At 50.7% G+C, this 16,730-nt stretch overlaps 4 protein-coding genes across 4 annotated transcripts; 3 read left to right on the top strand and 1 right to left on the bottom strand.

Annotated features, from left to right (window-relative positions):
• Positions 1-260: 260 nt before the first annotated feature.
• Positions 261-12,455, top strand: LOC131271960 (TATA-binding protein-associated factor 172). Its single transcript, XM_058273555.1, has 6 exons — positions 261-1,182; positions 4,902-5,070; positions 5,155-10,311; positions 10,405-10,545; positions 10,626-10,869; positions 11,106-12,455. Exons 2-6 carry the CDS (start codon positions 5,060-5,062, stop codon positions 11,670-11,672), a joined length of 6,120 nt encoding a protein of 2,039 aa, XP_058129538.1. The 5' UTR covers positions 261-1,182; positions 4,902-5,059; the 3' UTR covers positions 11,673-12,455.
• Positions 12,456-12,550: 95 nt separating this feature from the next.
• LOC131260257 (uncharacterized) lies at positions 12,551-13,319 on the bottom strand. The gene is made up of 2 exons (XM_058261934.1): positions 12,788-13,319; positions 12,551-12,696 (listed from the first exon to the last, which is right to left on the bottom strand). Exons 1-2 carry the CDS (start codon positions 13,317-13,319, stop codon positions 12,551-12,553), a joined length of 678 nt encoding a protein of 225 aa, XP_058117917.1.
• Positions 13,320-14,223: 904 nt separating this feature from the next.
• Positions 14,224-15,171, top strand: LOC131272652 (RNA transcription, translation and transport factor protein-like). The gene is made up of 2 exons (XM_058274473.1): positions 14,224-14,343; positions 14,402-15,171. Exons 1-2 carry the CDS (start codon positions 14,283-14,285, stop codon positions 15,091-15,093), a joined length of 753 nt encoding a protein of 250 aa, XP_058130456.1. The 5' UTR covers positions 14,224-14,282; the 3' UTR covers positions 15,094-15,171.
• A 513-nt stretch (positions 15,172-15,684) lies between these two features.
• On the top strand, positions 15,685-16,713 carry LOC131272092 (RNA transcription, translation and transport factor protein-like). Its single transcript, XM_058273711.1, has 2 exons — positions 15,685-15,836; positions 15,918-16,713. Exons 1-2 carry the CDS (start codon positions 15,776-15,778, stop codon positions 16,622-16,624), a joined length of 768 nt encoding a protein of 255 aa, XP_058129694.1. The 5' UTR covers positions 15,685-15,775; the 3' UTR covers positions 16,625-16,713.
• The last annotated feature ends 17 nt before the right edge of the window (positions 16,714-16,730 follow it).

The raw sequence follows: 16,730 nt of genomic DNA, 5'->3' as shown, positions 1-16,730 counted from the left end.
GTTTTTAAAGTTCTTAAAACAAGCGTCAAGGCACTGACATCAACCTTAATCATAGTCTCCGTTTCCTTGCCCTGCCCTACTACACAACAGTTGGTCTGACATATCGTACCTAGAAAAATGGCGGACACGAAAAGCACTAGTAATGTACCTCAGAATGCATACACCTTGAGTTGGAGCAAGAAAACCGAGTTGACGTTTTGGACTGCGAACAGTATAAATTTGAACTCCGACGATGCAGGACTTCTCTGAAAAATCGAATTGTTCCGCGCGCAGTGAACCGGGTGTGAAAGTGTTTCGGTGTTGTTTTTTGGTCAAGTTGCAGCTCCTCTTCCTCCCCAAGTGCCCCATACTGCTGCCACCAGCGCCGACGCGGCCGTCTGCTCCGGAGTTACTACCCTGCCCCTTCCTGCCCGCGCCGCTGTCTCTCTCGTCCAGCCATTATCTCAACCGACCGCCGGACTGAAGTGGTGCTGCGCGCGTATGCTAGAGTGAAAGCGCTAGCGAGCGACCGCGTGTGAAGCGTGCGATGAAGTGAGAGGGTCCGGGTGGCAGCAGCTGGTTGCGTAGTGCTGAATTTTTCGACCCCGTCGTTCCGTTCGTATTTTTTGGAAGGGAAGGGGAATACCGCGTCGCCTGCTTTTGACAATCCGGGAAAGCACACGCCACCACGGCCACGGAGCTGCTCCTCGAGCCGTGAAGATAAGACGGCTTCTAGTCAGAATCAAATACGTTGCCGTTCATTACATCGTGGTGTCAAGTGTCCACGAGCGAAGGCGCAGGCGGTTTTTCTAGCAGGAAATACTGCTTCCGCTGGTGGCGTAAAAAAGCAGCAGCTGTAGCAGCAGTAGCCGCAGACACAAGCGCATTACAATCTGCAGCGCGGCGTACGTGCGTGCGTGTGCAAGAGTGTGTGACGTCGTCGGTTTTGGAAGTGTGTTTGGAATGTGCAGCTGCACCAACGTTCCGAGCGGCGGAAGTGGTAGCGGTGGTAGCAAAATGAAAAATCCCAACGGTCCGTGAAAATGCAGCACCTTTTCCGCCGAGTGCAGCTCCGGTGTAGAACAGCCGATTCGAGCGCTGAGTGTTGAGTGTTGGAAAGAGGCTAGAGGAAGTGGAAGTGGCGGACAGAAAGGTTCTATGTGGATGGTGAATACTACATGAACGCGCGATTGAAAGGGAAAGGTAAGTTTTCCACCGTCACGGACCGGGTTCTTCAGCGAAGACTTCCATGGGAAGAACATTTCTCCTCTCCCATTCTTGTCGCCTTTGAAATTAGATTGCTTTGATCAAACACCACACAAAGTGCAACTGCATAAACTACACATTTTCACTGTATTTTTTCAACAGATGCAGCTTTATAAACAGACCGAGAAAACCCACAAAATGTTCGTTTGTTTGTTTTTCGTTCAATGCACCCGCTGCCCCCTCCGTCGCCTACTACGGTTCGACATCTCGCAGCTCAGTGTTCGGTGTTTGTGATCACTGAAAGCGCAGTTCGTGCTGGTGCATTTTTTTCACACGTTATTTCCCCAACGCTGATACCTAAATTTAGAAACGGTCCAAAAGAACGCTTGTATTCTACCAGGGAATAACCCCCAGAGGGATGGCAACGAGTGAGGTTGGTGTTTGCGGTTTGAACAAATATTGATTAAACCACCCCAAGGGTCGTCGCGACCTCCTTGCCCACACCCGCCTATCGCTAATGGAACTGGCCTCGACCGGGCGGGCCTGGCCGGCAGGTTGACCAGCACCAGCAGCCCACAAAGTGACACACCTCTGTCCCTGTCCACCTTCTTCCCCCCTACACACACACACCTGGGCACCAACATCGTCGTAGGGAATGGAACATTGATCGAATTAGATTACTCGCCTCGATGTGGTAAGGTGTCGGGTCAACGAAGGAAGGTCGAGTGATTGAAGTAAACACACCATGGGACAGAATGTTATATTTCACCCCGGCAGCATGGATGCTATGTCATGCCGCTGGCACAAACCACTCTCATATCATGTCCGACGCGTGCTCCGAATGGTCAGCGAGACAAGAGCAGATTAAATTGAACGACCGCGCGACGACCATCATTATCATCATCACCATACCCGAGCAAAGCATGCTGCTCGACCGAAACGTCATTTTTCGAACCAAAGCAACGATACACGAGACAGCAGTGTGCTGGTGTTGGTTAACCGGATGGCGGCCAGCACGGGTAGAGCACTGCACCGTTAGCACATTAAAATAAACAGTTTCTCCGATGAAATCACTTTTACTACAATTCACGGAGGTTCGCCAACGGTGGGCAAGATTGAGCACTTTGAGTAAAAAAAAAAACGGTGCAAAAACAACAGCCTCCAAAGTTGGCAAGAGAGGAGGCTGCTGTGGTAGATTTACATACATGTTTCGCTGCTGTGTGCCTTATCTTCACCACCAAAGTATGTTGTAATTTTTGTTTCCGTTGCTGCCCATCGCAACCGAGCGTACGGTACGACGGTGTATGTTGTCGTCATCAGCTGATTTACTTGCATCAAAACACGCGCTCCGGCTACATCCGCCCTTGGGGGAGGTGATGATGTGTCAATGTGTGGTCACTTTGTGTGCCATCTCAGCACCTTACGCCATTTCGAGCGAGATCATCTCGACCATCGCGCCTCGATCGGACGAACAACAACAACACACAATAGGTGCTGTTTCCATACAGCATTAGAAGCAACACAGTAGGCGATGGTGCATATTTTGTTGATTTGTACACGATTTTCTTTCTGCTATTTTCCGGTTGCGGTGGGAGCGCGCGCCCCCTCAGTGGAGTGTCATCGGTTTGCGTGTTTGCCATTATCGCACGCCCATTTGCAACTCGCACGGATTGCGACTCTACTTCTTCCCATTGTTGTGGTCGTTGGGGCGCGTCAAACTCACACGAATGTACCACCCCTCTTGGCGCAAACGAAGGGTGCCACCGGGGTGAGTGGTGGTGATGGTTGCGGCGAGGTGTCGTCTCTAGGCGGACGGGTACCATCCGGCCAATCAGATGATCGGTCACCGCCGTCGCCGTCGTCCTCCCGACAGATTATGTACAGTGATGAGCTCACGCATGAGATGAGCATTTCCCTTTAAACAGAATGCTCCACACCCATCTGTGCTATCAAAATGGATGTTGTTGAGCCACATGGGGGCAAACTATCAGAACATCTGTGTTTTTTTTAGAAAACATGCCCTGCATATCTCTTACCAGAGGCAGTGAAACATCTGGCTCTGAGGAGGCAAACCATCATCGCCCCAAAAATAGCCCCAACATGAATGGTTTGCATGGAAAGATAGAATCCCGACATAATCGCCTGGGTTTATGCGAGCTCACATTTTTGTCTTTGTGGAACGTCGAAACAATCACATGGTGCCATGGAATGGTGATTCAATTCATTTCTATGGCTCCAGCAGTATAAATTACAATTCCGATTTAAATAATAGTATGCTTCATGTTGGAATCGCTTACTACCAAACTATTGTACCTAACGGAAGCTAGAATAGATTGAAACGCATACTAAACTTCTAGCTTCCGGCCGGAACACGTCGGTACCGTCGGTTTGGCGAACATCATCTAAATGTGGATCAAAGTTGACTAACCTGGGTTGCTATGACATCAGCGCACGCTTGACAAATCGCCCATTCTTCTGGTGAAACATAATTATCGTTAATTGAATAGACATATATATTAAACCAGTTCACTTGATGACGCGCGGTACATGGCCGTCGATCCGTAACGATCCTTCTCGTAGAAAAATGGGAAGTGCTTGCGTGGTTTGAATTTTTGCTTTCTTCAGCCATAGAAAGGATAATTAAATTGCCCGAGTCCAACGCCATAATGGTCCGGAGCCTTGCCCATCAGAGACACATCCGCATCGCAATACTTATTTTTAATTATATTATTACCACGGATAATCTCCTGAGTATAAAATTGCCTGTTTGGTTCCTCTTACTAGGAGATTGGCATTATAAAGTTTACGGTGGTCAATGTCTTCTGTGCTTCTTCGTTTCGAAATTTATTTAGTAAAGAGATGCCTATATATTAAACCTGGTTCCATCTCATTTATGACCTGTATAAAAGTACATTGCTATGGATTCGTATTCGTTTATACGATTCTTATCCTTGCAATAACATGTCCTCTTTTCCCAAACCTCCTGCTCTCTCAGAGGGGAGGGGGGAGCATTGTGCTTTTGTCGAGTGCGAGATATAATGATTTTTGTTGCCCCTAGCAACCATGCTGCACATAGAGACCGAATGGAAAGCGAATTGTTTTTACGAGCAAAAGTTGGCTGGTGGTTCAACCAGATATACACACCCCGAAGCCATAAACTAGCGAATATGTTTCACCGAGAACACCAACACACCCAGAGCACGACGATGGAACTGGAGTTCGGTAGCATTCCTCTCTTTCAGAACGTCGCCGTCTACGGGTCGAGTGGTTTATTCTGGAGCTGGCAGGAATTCCGGGACACACCACCATCGACCAGACGCCAGCCAGACTGCACTTGCGCTTTTCGACCCAGCCCAACATCATCATCGTCACCGGGGTTCTGCGTTCTGTGTGTGTTCTCCGGCGAGTAAACCCAACTCTCGAGGCCGCTTATATGCAGACCGAGGTGTTGTACACACTGGCTCCGGTGTCAGTGTGCAGTTGCAGTTGCAATTGGTAGGATGCGTTCTTGGAGGGCCATCGCCTTGTCTCTTGTGGACGCTGTGTAGCAGCAAATTCTACCAAGCTAACCCGAAACGAGCGTGTGTAGATCATCTTTTGCCAACCCGAGCTTCAATCGATTTTACCATTGTGTGTTCGGTGGGGTTGGGATGGAAAACACATTAAACTGTTTTTACAGTCTGTTTTTTCTCTCTTTATTTTGTTTCATTCGACAGCTTCTCGGTGGTATATAGAGTGGACTCTCCAGCGTTACCGTCCTTTCCCAGGTTTGTTGGGTTGAAAGTGCCTGAACCGCCCCAAGTGCATGTGTTGCCTTTGGACAGTAAAGGGGCTTAGGATAGAAGACGACTAAGAAGTAGCATTTACGTTAAAAATGACTTCACGGTAAGTTGAAATATTTAGCCTCGTAGAAGTGTTCACAAACTAACTATATTTATCTTACATTCTATCATCCCCGAACTACAACAGACTGGACCGTTTGTTTATTCTGCTCGAGTCAGGGTCGGCCGCGGTGACGCGCAAAGCGGCAGCCAAACAGATCGGTGAAGTGCAGAAGCTTCACCCGCACGAGCTGCACAATCTGCTGAGCCGTCTGCAGACGTACCTTCACAGCAACAGCTGGGACACACGGATCGCGGCGTCACAGGCCGTGCAGGCGATTCTTGAAAACGTACCCCAATGGGACCCGAAGGGGTGCAGCAGCGGCGGCGTGAAGATAGAAAAAGAGGAACCCGCCGAGGAAGAGGACTCGAACGAGGGTAAAGTGAACGATTCTCCCGGCAAGGGCAGCCGAAACGGCCACAACCATCGGCTGTCGTTTGACAGTTTCGACCTGAATGCAGTCCTCTTCAAAGGTGCCCGCCTAATGGGCTCAGAGGGTACGGAGTTTGATCCACTGGACGAGAATGAGGTGGTGGATTTGCGGGAAAAGTTGGCCCGCCAGCGTGCGCTGCTTAACGAGAAGCTTGGCCTGAGCAGCGGCATCAACGTGGACGACATTGTGACGCTGGATGATGTGCGAAATAATGGAAGTGGTCTACCGGGAGGGGGCAGAGATCAGCACCAGATGGGGGCGGGTGGTGAGAAGCTGCTACCCGTGCAGGAAATCCTGAAGCTTAACCGGCTCGATTCTTCCGAGGGGCTTAGCTGTCGGGAGAAGAACCGTGCCCGACGGAAAGCTCGTCAACAGCAGCAAGCATTTGCGAATCCCATCGCTTCCGTGATTGGAGCGGGTTCGGGCAATAATACCGCCGCAACCCCCGGAGCGGGTGGTAATGGTGCTTCCGGTGGCTCAAATGGTTCCGGAGGGGCCTGCGGACAAGATGGCGAACCTGAACGAAAGCGAGTCAAAACGGAGAAAGGAGAACCACTCGTGGGCCAAGGAGGAACGGTACCTTCGAGTGGTGCAGGTTCCGTCGGAGGTGGTGGTTGCACGGGAGAAGCTGTCCCCGACCTTACCGGAGCTTGGGTTGATGCCATCGATTGGCCACTGGAGTCGTTCTGTTCGAAGCTCTACCTGGATCTCTTCAGTCCTCGCTGGGAAACGCGTCACGGTTCGGCGACGGCGCTTCGGGAGCTGCTCAAATCGCACGCGGACGGTGCCGGGAAGAGTGTGTACATGACGAAGGCGGAAATGGACAGTCAGCATCAACTGTGGCTGGAAGATGCCACCCTGCGCTTGCTGTGCGTGCTGGCGCTGGATCGTTTCGGTGACTTTGTATCCGACCAGGTCGTGGCACCCGTGCGTGAAACCTGCGCGCAAGTGCTGGGCACCGTTCTGCGGCAACTCCCACTGGCAAAGGTGCACCAGACGGTCAACATCCTGCTAACGTTTGTGAAGCAAAAGGAATGGGAAGTACGCCACGGTGGGTTGCTCGGCATAAAGTACATGCTGGTGGTTCGGGAGGATCTCGTTCAAACGTTCCTACCCGTCATCATAAACGACGTGCTGACGGGATTGTTCGACGCCGTGGACGACGTTGGTGCTGTTGCGGCCTCGACCCTCATTCCCATCGCTTCGTGGTTGCCGAAGCTGCTCAGTCGGGCACAGGTGTCCCACATCGTCAAGCTTCTGTGGGATTTGCTGCTCGACCAGGACGAACTGGCATCGGCTTGCAACAGTTTCATGGGACTATTGGCGTCGATCTTGAGTCTACCATCCGCCTCGAGCTGGATACAGATGGAACCGATGTCGATCCTCGTCCCCCGGCTGTGGCCATTCCTAAGTCACTGCAGTTCATCCGTACGTCGCTCAACGCTGCAAACACTTAAAACCCTCACAAACAACACCATCGCCAGGGAGGGAGGTTCCTCAAACAATGGTACGACCATTGCAAACGGGAAACCCCCAGACGAAGACAAGTCAGCAATCGAATCCAAAGAAAACTCCGGCGTTCTCAAAGTGCCCGACTCGGAAGACTCGAAGCTGGTGCTAAACTTTGGCGTTAAAGATTGGCCACCGCCGCTGCTGCAGGAAGCCCTGCGACACATCTTCCAGCGCGTGCTAGTCGAGCACGTGGAGGACATCCAATCGCTCGCCGAGGACGTGTGGAACAATCTGGTGATCAATGCGGAGTTGTCGGCCCTGCTGCACGCCTCCTGTCCGTACGTGTCCAGCTGGTTGTGTCTGGCGATGCAACCGGTCCGGCTGGCGTTCGATCCGGGTTTGCTTATCTACGCGAAACCGATTCAAAGCGGAAACCGCGAACGACGCCGTCAGTTCGATTCGTTCGACGCGGGTGGTGGCCACGGTGGTGGTGGTGGGTGCGGCAATATGCATGGCGGATCGATGCTACATCAGAAGCTTTTCCTGGGTGGAGCAGAAACCGTTCCGTTGGATGTACGCGAAAAGAATGTGGTGCGAGCGCGTTGCAAAGCGTCCCGGATGATAGGGCTGCTGTCGCGCTACCTTGTCCTGCCGGCACCGGGCGTGACGTACACGCCCGAGATGGAGAGCCCCATCGATTGCTATACCAAAGTGCTGATCGGATACCTTCAGTCCCGGTCGGCCTTGCAGCGTCTGATCAGCAGTCTCGTGATCGCATACTGGTGTTCATTCGACAGCACGATCCAACCGGGTCCTCCCGTGCTTCAGGAACGGCTACGCGCGTGTCTCAACGAGTACGTGTACTACGATGAGGTGGCGATACTTTTCACCCGCCTCCTGCAAGAATGCCGGGACTATTTGGCCACCCTCAAGCAGCACAAGGTCCCGCTGGTCGAGTACGATCAGCTGAAGGTGCTGACGCTCGATCAAATCTACCAAATTTCGACCGCGGCCGGATGGGCGGGCGATGAGGCACGCACGAAGCACTGCCTCAAGACGAAGGTCGCCGAAATGCTCGAAGAACGCCGGCGCAGCCTACTCGGATCGCACTCCGCCACAGCGCTCGAGCAAACGACGCTTCACATCAGCACGCAGTCGTCGGTTTCCGGGGCCGTCGTGAGTCTCCACTGTCTGCCGGACCGGCTTAATCCCGTCGTGAAGCCACTGATGGAGTCGATCAAGCGCGAAGAGTGTGAGCTGCTGCAGAAACTGTCGGCAAAGTATCTGAGCGACCTGTTGGATCAGGTGACCACACGCACACCCTGCCCGAACAGCAAGATTGTGACCAATCTGTGCACGCTGCTCAAAAGCGATCCCGAGTTTACGCCGAAAGTGATCTGCCCGGATCAGGAGCTGGCACACTTTGACCCTGTGAACACGGGCGATTCCAACCCTTACCACGGCATTCTGACGCTTATCAAGCAACAGCAGCGAAGTAAAGAGAACGGTGGAAACTCGGGCAATGGTCCGGGACAATCCGGGGGTGGATCCACCCGAGGGCCCGGAAGACCGGCAGCAGCAGCAGCAGCAACAAATCCGAATGTTGCACTCGATCTTTCGTGTTCCTCCTCTTCGTCGGCTTCCGCAAGCGCTGCTGCTGGAGCCATCGCCGAAGAGTGTCTCGGGGCGGGGGAAAGCGAGGAAACCAGTCGAAAGCATGCCCGAACGCAACGACTCGGTGCCACCGCGGCCATCACAACCATCTGTGCACAGTTCAAGGCGTCCCTTCCGCAGCGGCTACCCATCCTCTGGCAGCTGCTTCTGGACAAGCTGCAAACGCGGGTCGACGAAGCGTACGTCGATCGATTGGCGTTGGATGTGATCGCGCAAGACGATACGAACGACTTTATGACGTCGCTGCAGCTGCTGGAAGTGGCCGCACCCTTTCTGGACGCTTCGCTTCATGGCGAGCTGTTTAAACTGCTCCCCAAACTGTGCCTCCTGTTGCGCCATCCACTGAAAGCCGTACGGCATATGGTGGGCCGCTGTCTGGGAACGCTAGCGTCCGTTGATGCGGCCACCGTCATGACGATGGTAATCAACGACGTGGTCCCGCTGCTGTCCTGCATCGAAAGCGTCATCAAGCGCCAGGGATCCGCCGAAGCGATTGCTTGCATCGTGAATCGGTTGCAGTTTGAAATCGTCCCGTACGTGGTGCTGCTCGTTGTGCCCCTCCTCGGGCGGATGAGTGATCCCGATCAGTCCGTTCGGTTGGTATCGACACACTGCTTCGCCACGCTCATCCAACTGATGCCGCTCGATGGGTTGGTGACGGACGGGGCCACACGAAACCTATCGGAGGATCTGAAGATGCGCAAGATGAAGGACAGACGCTTCCTGGAGTACCTCTTCACGCCGAAAACGATCCCGGACTTTGAGATCCCGGTTAAAATCAATGCGGACTTGCGGAGCTACCAGCAGTCCGGCGTCAACTGGTTGTGGTTCCTTAACCGCTACAAACTCCACGGGATCCTGTGCGACGACATGGGACTCGGGAAGACGCTGCAGGCCATCTGCATCCTCGCCGCGGACCACCACCAGCGCAGTCTCGATCTTTCGTGCGCACAGCTGCCCAGTTTGGTCATCTGCCCGCCAACCCTCACCGGCCATTGGGTGTACGAGGTGGAGAAGTTCCTACCGACGCGCTTCCTGCGTCCCCTGCACTACGTTGGACTGCCCGTGAACCGCGAGCAGTTGCGCCTGAAGCTAGGCACCTACAACTTGATCGTGGCGTCGTACGATATCGTGCGGAAGGATATCGAGTTCTTCAGCTCCGTCCACTGGAACTACTGCATCCTGGACGAGGGGCACATCATCAAGAATGGCAAAACGAAAAGCTCCAAGGCGATCAAGCAACTGGTTGCCAACCATCGGTTGATCCTCTCCGGAACGCCCATCCAGAACAACGTCCTCGAGCTGTGGTCCCTGTTCGATTTCCTGATGCCCGGCTTCCTCGGGACCGAGAAGCAGTTTAGCATGCGCTTCAGTCGTCCCATTCTCGCAAGCCGCGATCCAAAGAGCTCACCGAAAGAACAGGAAGCCGGCGCGCTGGCGATGGAGGCGCTGCATCGGCAGGTGCTTCCGTTCCTGTTGCGGCGCGTCAAAGAGGACGTACTGACTGACCTTCCGCCAAAGATTACACAGGATCTCCTGTGCGAGCTGAGTCCGCTGCAGGAGCGCCTGTACGAGGACTTTAGCCGGATGCATCTCAACTCGTCCGACATCCGCGAGTGCCTAGAGAACATCGATGGCCAGATGGGACCGGCCAACAAAAAGACGCACGTTTTTCAGGCTTTACGGTGAGTGGGAAGTCACTTATGTGTACAATATACTGCAGTTTCGCCGACTTTTGACCGGTTTCCTTTTTTTTTTGCTATCTTTTGCAATTACAGATATCTACAGAATGTGTGTAATCATCCAAAGCTGGTCCTCTCACCGTCCCACCCAGAGTATCAGATGATCGTGGGTGAGTTCACACGCAACGGATCCTCGATGGATGACATTGAACATTCGGCAAAGCTTCCCGTTTTGAAGTGAGTTACAACCGAAAACCTTATATATATAGATGAGCCATTTGGTTTATGGTTTTCATTTCCCTCCAACTCCTTCATAGGCAACTGTTGTTGGACTGCGGGATCGGCACCAACGAGGACGTCTCGGTCAACCAGCACCGGGCACTGATATTCTGCCAGCTCAAGGCAATGCTGGATATCGTCGAAAATGATCTCCTGAAGAAGCACCTACCGGCCGTGTCGTATCTGCGCTTGGACGGCAGCGTTCCGCCGAGTACCAGACATCACATCGTTACCAAATTCAACGGAGATCCCAGCATCGACGTGCTGCTGCTTACGACACAGGTAACAAGCACTCGCCAAATCGGGGATCACTTTGTGTTTTATTTACGATCGACTGTAGAAGTGGATTGTAATCCATGTCGATTTGTCGATTGTGTCACATGTCGGAGGTGGAGTGGGGTCGTTGGTACTCTTTCTCCTGCGCTGAAGTGGCTGATATAACTTTCCTATCGGCATACAAAAAAAAGCACACAACTGATGATCCGCTTTCTTTTTCCCACGCGCGCTCCTGTCTCCAGGTTGGTGGGCTCGGTCTCAATCTCACCGGTGCCGATACGGTCATTTTCGTCGAGCACGACTGGAACCCGATGAAGGACCTGCAGGCGATGGACCGGGCGCACCGAATCGGCCAGAAGAAGGTGGTCAACGTGTACCGGCTAATCACGCGCAAATCGCTCGAGGAGAAGATTATGGGCCTGCAGAAGTTCAAGCTGCTGACGGCCAACACGGTGGTGAGCGATGACAACGCCTCGATGGACACGATGGGCACGGATCAGCTGTTGGATCTGTTTACGCTAGCCGATGATACCGGGAAGCTCTGCGTGGGTGACCAGCAGAGTGGTGGTCCTGCTGCGGGCGTGACTACATCGGCGAGACGTGGACGGAGTGGTGGACTGCAGCGTTCGAACTCATTGACACCCTCGAGTGCCGCCAGCAGTGCGTCCACCATCGAAGCCAACGGAAACGGTGGTGGGGTGGCCATCAAGACGGTCCTCGAGAGTCTGCCCGAGCTGTGGGACGACAACCAGTACCACGAGGAGTACGATTTGTCACAGTTCCTTGAGGGCTTGAAGAAGAAATCCTAGAGATGAGGATAGGGAGATGTTTTAAGTTCGATTGTAATTCGTCGCAGCACAATTGTGAATGTGCGTTAAATGTGTGTATCTGGTCATTGTAGACAGAGTGTGGTGGGACTAAAAACGGTGAGAACGGCCTTCTTGTGCTGACTGACGCAACCGCAGAACCCGGGCCTTCCTATTACGTGCACCGTTAGTCAATCCGAACACAAATGGACTTTTTATTTTAAATTGTACGAATTCTTCATACCCGATGGCCCGATCGTCGTGTCAGGTCCAGTGTTTGTAGGGTGCCTTTGGTCATTATACCATTCATAGATAGAAGAAGCAGAGGAACCGTTGCGAAAGGGCTAATAATTTTGTTCTTAGTAATGTCCGCATCGTCTTTGAGGAAATGCACACGCGTTTCGGTAGTCGCGTATTTAGTTTTGTGTGCTAGTGTGTGAGAGTGTGTAGCTGTGTGCTTCTATCACAACACAGTTTTCTTTTAATGCCATTTCTATCTTAACTTATTTCAACAAGCTTCTTTTAAATCATTTTTCGGTGTGTAGAGTGTGTAGTTTTACTTTCAATTTGTGTGAAGAAACAAGGAAAAAAAAACCTAGAGAAAATGCGAGTGAAGATAACTTTATTACTGTGTTTAAAATGAGGAAAACCCTTTTATCCGCACTCGACGAACACACGTGTTGCCACTGCATGTCATAAGTAAACTATGTCCCCCTTGTCATGGGAAGAACTGGAATTGTATTTAACTTGTAGAATAAAGAATTTATTTCACACAGAAATATGTAATAATTATTCGATTTATTCGACTTACTAAGCATAGTGTAAGTAACGATGAGATAATAGGAAACACGTTCGTATAAATAATAGTCGCCGTCACCTCTTTACTGCACCGTTTTCGTGCAGTAGGAAAAGTTGGGGATGGCATCCGCTTGATTGACTATTCGCACATCGGAGCACGTTTTAAACGTTTCCTGTGGGCCACAGCCAAGTTTGCCAATTCCATCTGGACAGTAGCCCCAATTGTTCCCTATAGAAATGGGAGAACAGCACAAGATAATTGCAACACGGCGATGAAGTGTGAAACGATGTGTGCCTCTGGCACTTCGAACGGCACTTACCGGCAACGTAGGTCCAGCGGAATATGCAATGCTTGCAGGTGAGCGCGTCGGGAAGCTTTAAGTTAATCCTGTACTCGCCCGGGGACGTCGATGGAAGGTACCACTCACGGCTTCCGTCCAGCTGATACAGCGGATACTTGCTGAAGCAGGCCTCGTCTTCCGCGCCGTTGTCAAGGTTACACAGCTCGAAGTAAAAGTATCCCCTGTGGTTTGCTGTGATGCGAATCCGGGCCTCGATGGTACTTCCCCGTAGGTACTGCTTTACGATATCGCCCTGGCCGTAAAATCCTCCGAGCTCGTGCCGTCGAGGTGTGGCATCACCGAAATTGTCCCCGCAGACACCACACTTGCCATTGTGCGTTCCCCACTGGACCGGGTAACCGCCACAGAACAATTCGTTGTCCGTGTAGTTTGGCAATGCCAGCGGATTGCAGCGCCACCGTGAGCCACGTGCGATCGGATCGAGGGCCATTCCGTGCCCGTTACTGCTCGCAATGAAACCGCATCCGACGAGCAGCACCACACACCACATTGTTCGAAGACAGGTCATCGCGTTGGTCTTCGCTACTTCCGACTCGACTTTTAGTTTGCGTATGCGACTTCCCAGGCAGAGTGGAGCGCATTTTAAAGCCCCTTCTATAAGCTTATCTTTCAGCTCGCGCCTCCCCCGAGGAAAGGAAAGTTTGTAGTGTGACGAAGCTGCACATTCCGTGTAACTATCACAGGCCGACAGATAACAATCGATTTTATGGTAGTCAAACTGTACTCAAGAAGACGGCCATTAAGGACGCACCACTCGACACGTGGCGTGTGGCACGCTTCACCGGAAGTGTTTTCTTGTGCGAAAGAAAACGAACAGGGCGGAAGATTGCGATCCTGCCGGTAATGACCAAATTTGCTTTGCAGATTAAGGGGGCAGCTCGGGGAATGAGACAGAAATCGAGGCCATCGTATGAGCATATTTGGGTTTTATTATACCTACTATAGTGCGCAAATCTGTGCTTATCAGCGCAGAGGTGAAATTTCGGCCAGGGTCGAATTTCAAACCAATAAACCGTAACATCAAATAGCAACAGAGCACTGCGTACGCATCTTGTAAGAAAAAACACGCAAATATTTTATTTTGCTTGGAGATAAAAACAGCCCCTACTTCAGCCTTCCACCGTCATTCTATTTATTCGTTATCTTGTCTTCCTGTGGCCCAAAAATAATATCCAATAAACATATATGACAGGAAATGGCACCTTAAAAGGGTATTTTTAGAACGGTTCTATTATCTTTTGACCCATCAAACGCTTTCCTTGTAAATAACGGACTATTTGAAATAAACATTTCAGTTGCTTGGAGCTTATACGCACCTTGGTTGAAATCGCCTAGAGATGGCAAAGTAGCAGTTTTCAAGAGCAACACTGCCCAACACTAGTCATGTCAAAACATGACGCCGAATCTCCGAAGAAGTAAACATTTAGTTTAGAAAATTTGATAAATTTTTAGTATGTTTGAGCGTTACTTAGCCGCATTGCAGTACCCTCGTGTCGGACAGCTGAATATCGATGGTATGTAGGATCGGCTAGTGACTCGTAAAAAACTCACATTAATTTATATCACTCTTAGATCCGAAGGACTTCAGGGGATTTGTAGCATGGTTGGAAGATCAGAAAATTCGCTTTTATCCTATCGAAGAACGTGCTCCTCTGCGAAAAACGAGTGCATTGGATGAATGGAATGCCGCCTTTGAGAAGTACAAGAAAGACATAAAGCTTCCTGGTAACCTGAAATCTAAGCCGGAACAGATTACGTGGTTGTTACTTTACGCCATCAAACTCGAATACACCGATAACGCGGACCAGTATAGACCAATTACCGGAGCTAAGAAAAAAGAAGAAGAGGCTAAAAAGTCCAATGCACCCAAAGTGCATTCTACTAATCCATTTGATTCCTACGATTTCACCAACCCGGAATTCGAAGAAGGATCATGGAAACTTGCAGAACGTCTGGGGATTGCACACCATCCTGACCATCTTGTTGCCCTTCGGGCGGCATCACGAGTGATTAGCACAGCGTACGATAAGGAAGCCCTCAAAGAACCTGTTGTGACCGGTCAGCCGTTTCCCGTCGACGAAGGCAAAGCAATGGGTTTCGATAAAGATGATGATCTGGAGAGATGTGCGAAAATTTTACGACTCCTGCAAATACAGAGCATCCGTGAGCTCCAGACAAGCATTAACGAAACTATTGTCGCGGCACAAAACATTACCGCCGACCCACGGACTGATACAAGTTTAGGGAAAGTCGGTTTGAAATAAGATCGTTCAATGTGCATCTAATCGGGGACATTTTTATTTTACCAATAAACTCAATACTTCCTAAGCTATAAAGTTCAACAGCATCTAGTTTTGCGTATCTTTTCCGAAGGGATAAACATCCAGTAGGCGTGTAATTCCAATTCCACCAGCAACTAAAACACAAGATATGGACATTGTAGGGTAAGGAAAATACAGCAAATTAATTACGAACCAGCAGCAATCGCAAACATCGGGTAGCGGCTTGTAAGAGGCCGCTTTTTAGCCTGCAGCGCAACATAAACTCCCATGCCGATAACACCAAATCCACTAACAAGTCGACAGGGAAGACAGTCTTTGTGCCGTGCGGAAATCGCCGAATCACTCATTTCGAAGGAAAATAATCAGAGGACGATCTTCAATTAAATTGGCACATGTAGATGCTACTGTTTTGTTGACTTTCCTTAAAAAAATTCCATTATAAACGAAGATGTGACACACAATTCGTTGATCCGGTTATCCACGCGGGGTGACTACCTCAACCGAGCAGTATAAACGAAAACGAACCTTGGTGAATAATCTGTCAAAAGCGTTAATGAATCAGATTGTCAAATGCTCTTGCCGCACTAAAAATTGCGAGTTCAGATTCTTGTTTGCGCTGCCGGCAGCTATTTTAACTGTTTATTGGAAAAGATTTCGTTCCATAATGTTTGAGCGATATTTGACCGCGTTGCAGTACATTGGAAATCAACCTGTGAATATTAATGGTGAGTCAATACTTTCTTCTCGCGCATGTTTACGTTGAAACATCACCAAAACCTATCGTTTCTCGCTGTTCATGTTCGTAGATCGTAAAGAATTTCGTTCCTTAATCGTGTGGCTGGAAGATCAAAAGATACGCCATTATAGCATCGAGGATCGCGAAAATTTGAAGCGGGTTGACGCGTTGGACAATTGGGAGGCTGCCTATGAAAAGTACAAGCACGACGTTGGACTACCGCCCGAACTGGAAACCCGTCAGGAGCAACTGACTTGGCTGCTTCTACACGCGGTCCGATTGGAATATTCCGACAACGTTGATACCTACCGCCCCTTGAACGGTGCCAAAAAGATCGAGGAGGACAAGAAATCCGTCGTACCGGAGGTGAAATCGACTAACCCCTTCGACAGTCTGGACTTCACGAACGCACAGTTCGAAGAGGGTGCTCGCAGGTTGGCTGACCGGCTCGGCATCAGCTATCATCCGGATCACTTGGTTTCGCTGCGAGCAGCCGGGAAGGTGATTCACGATTGTCTGAACAAAGAAACGCTCAAGGAAACGCCCATTACTGGGCAACCGCTTGCCATTGGTGAAGGGACCGGTAGGAAACAGCTGAATGGAAACTCGCAGAAGAAAGGGGAGGAAGACCTGGAAAAGGCTGCCCACATCTTGCGACTGTTGCAGATACAAAATATGCGTACCATACAAACCACCATCAACGAGACCATTGTGTCCGTGCAGAACATTACCGCCGACCCGAAGACAGACACCGCGTTGGGAAAAGTTGGTGTTTAAAGATCAATCTTGTGATACGTACAACTGCGTACATACTTAAACTATGTTATAATTAATAAACCGCAATGAATAATCGTTTCTATTTAACTACATTATCGAACTTGTA

The sequence above is a fragment of the Anopheles coustani genome, chromosome 3 (genome assembly GCF_943734705.1).
Source record: "Anopheles coustani chromosome 3, idAnoCousDA_361_x.2, whole genome shotgun sequence".
In the NCBI taxonomy this organism is placed as follows: Eukaryota; Metazoa; Arthropoda; class Insecta; order Diptera; family Culicidae; genus Anopheles; species Anopheles coustani.
The sequence above is the reverse complement of the archived record's forward strand: the minus strand, read 5'-3'. Positions and strand labels throughout refer to the sequence as shown.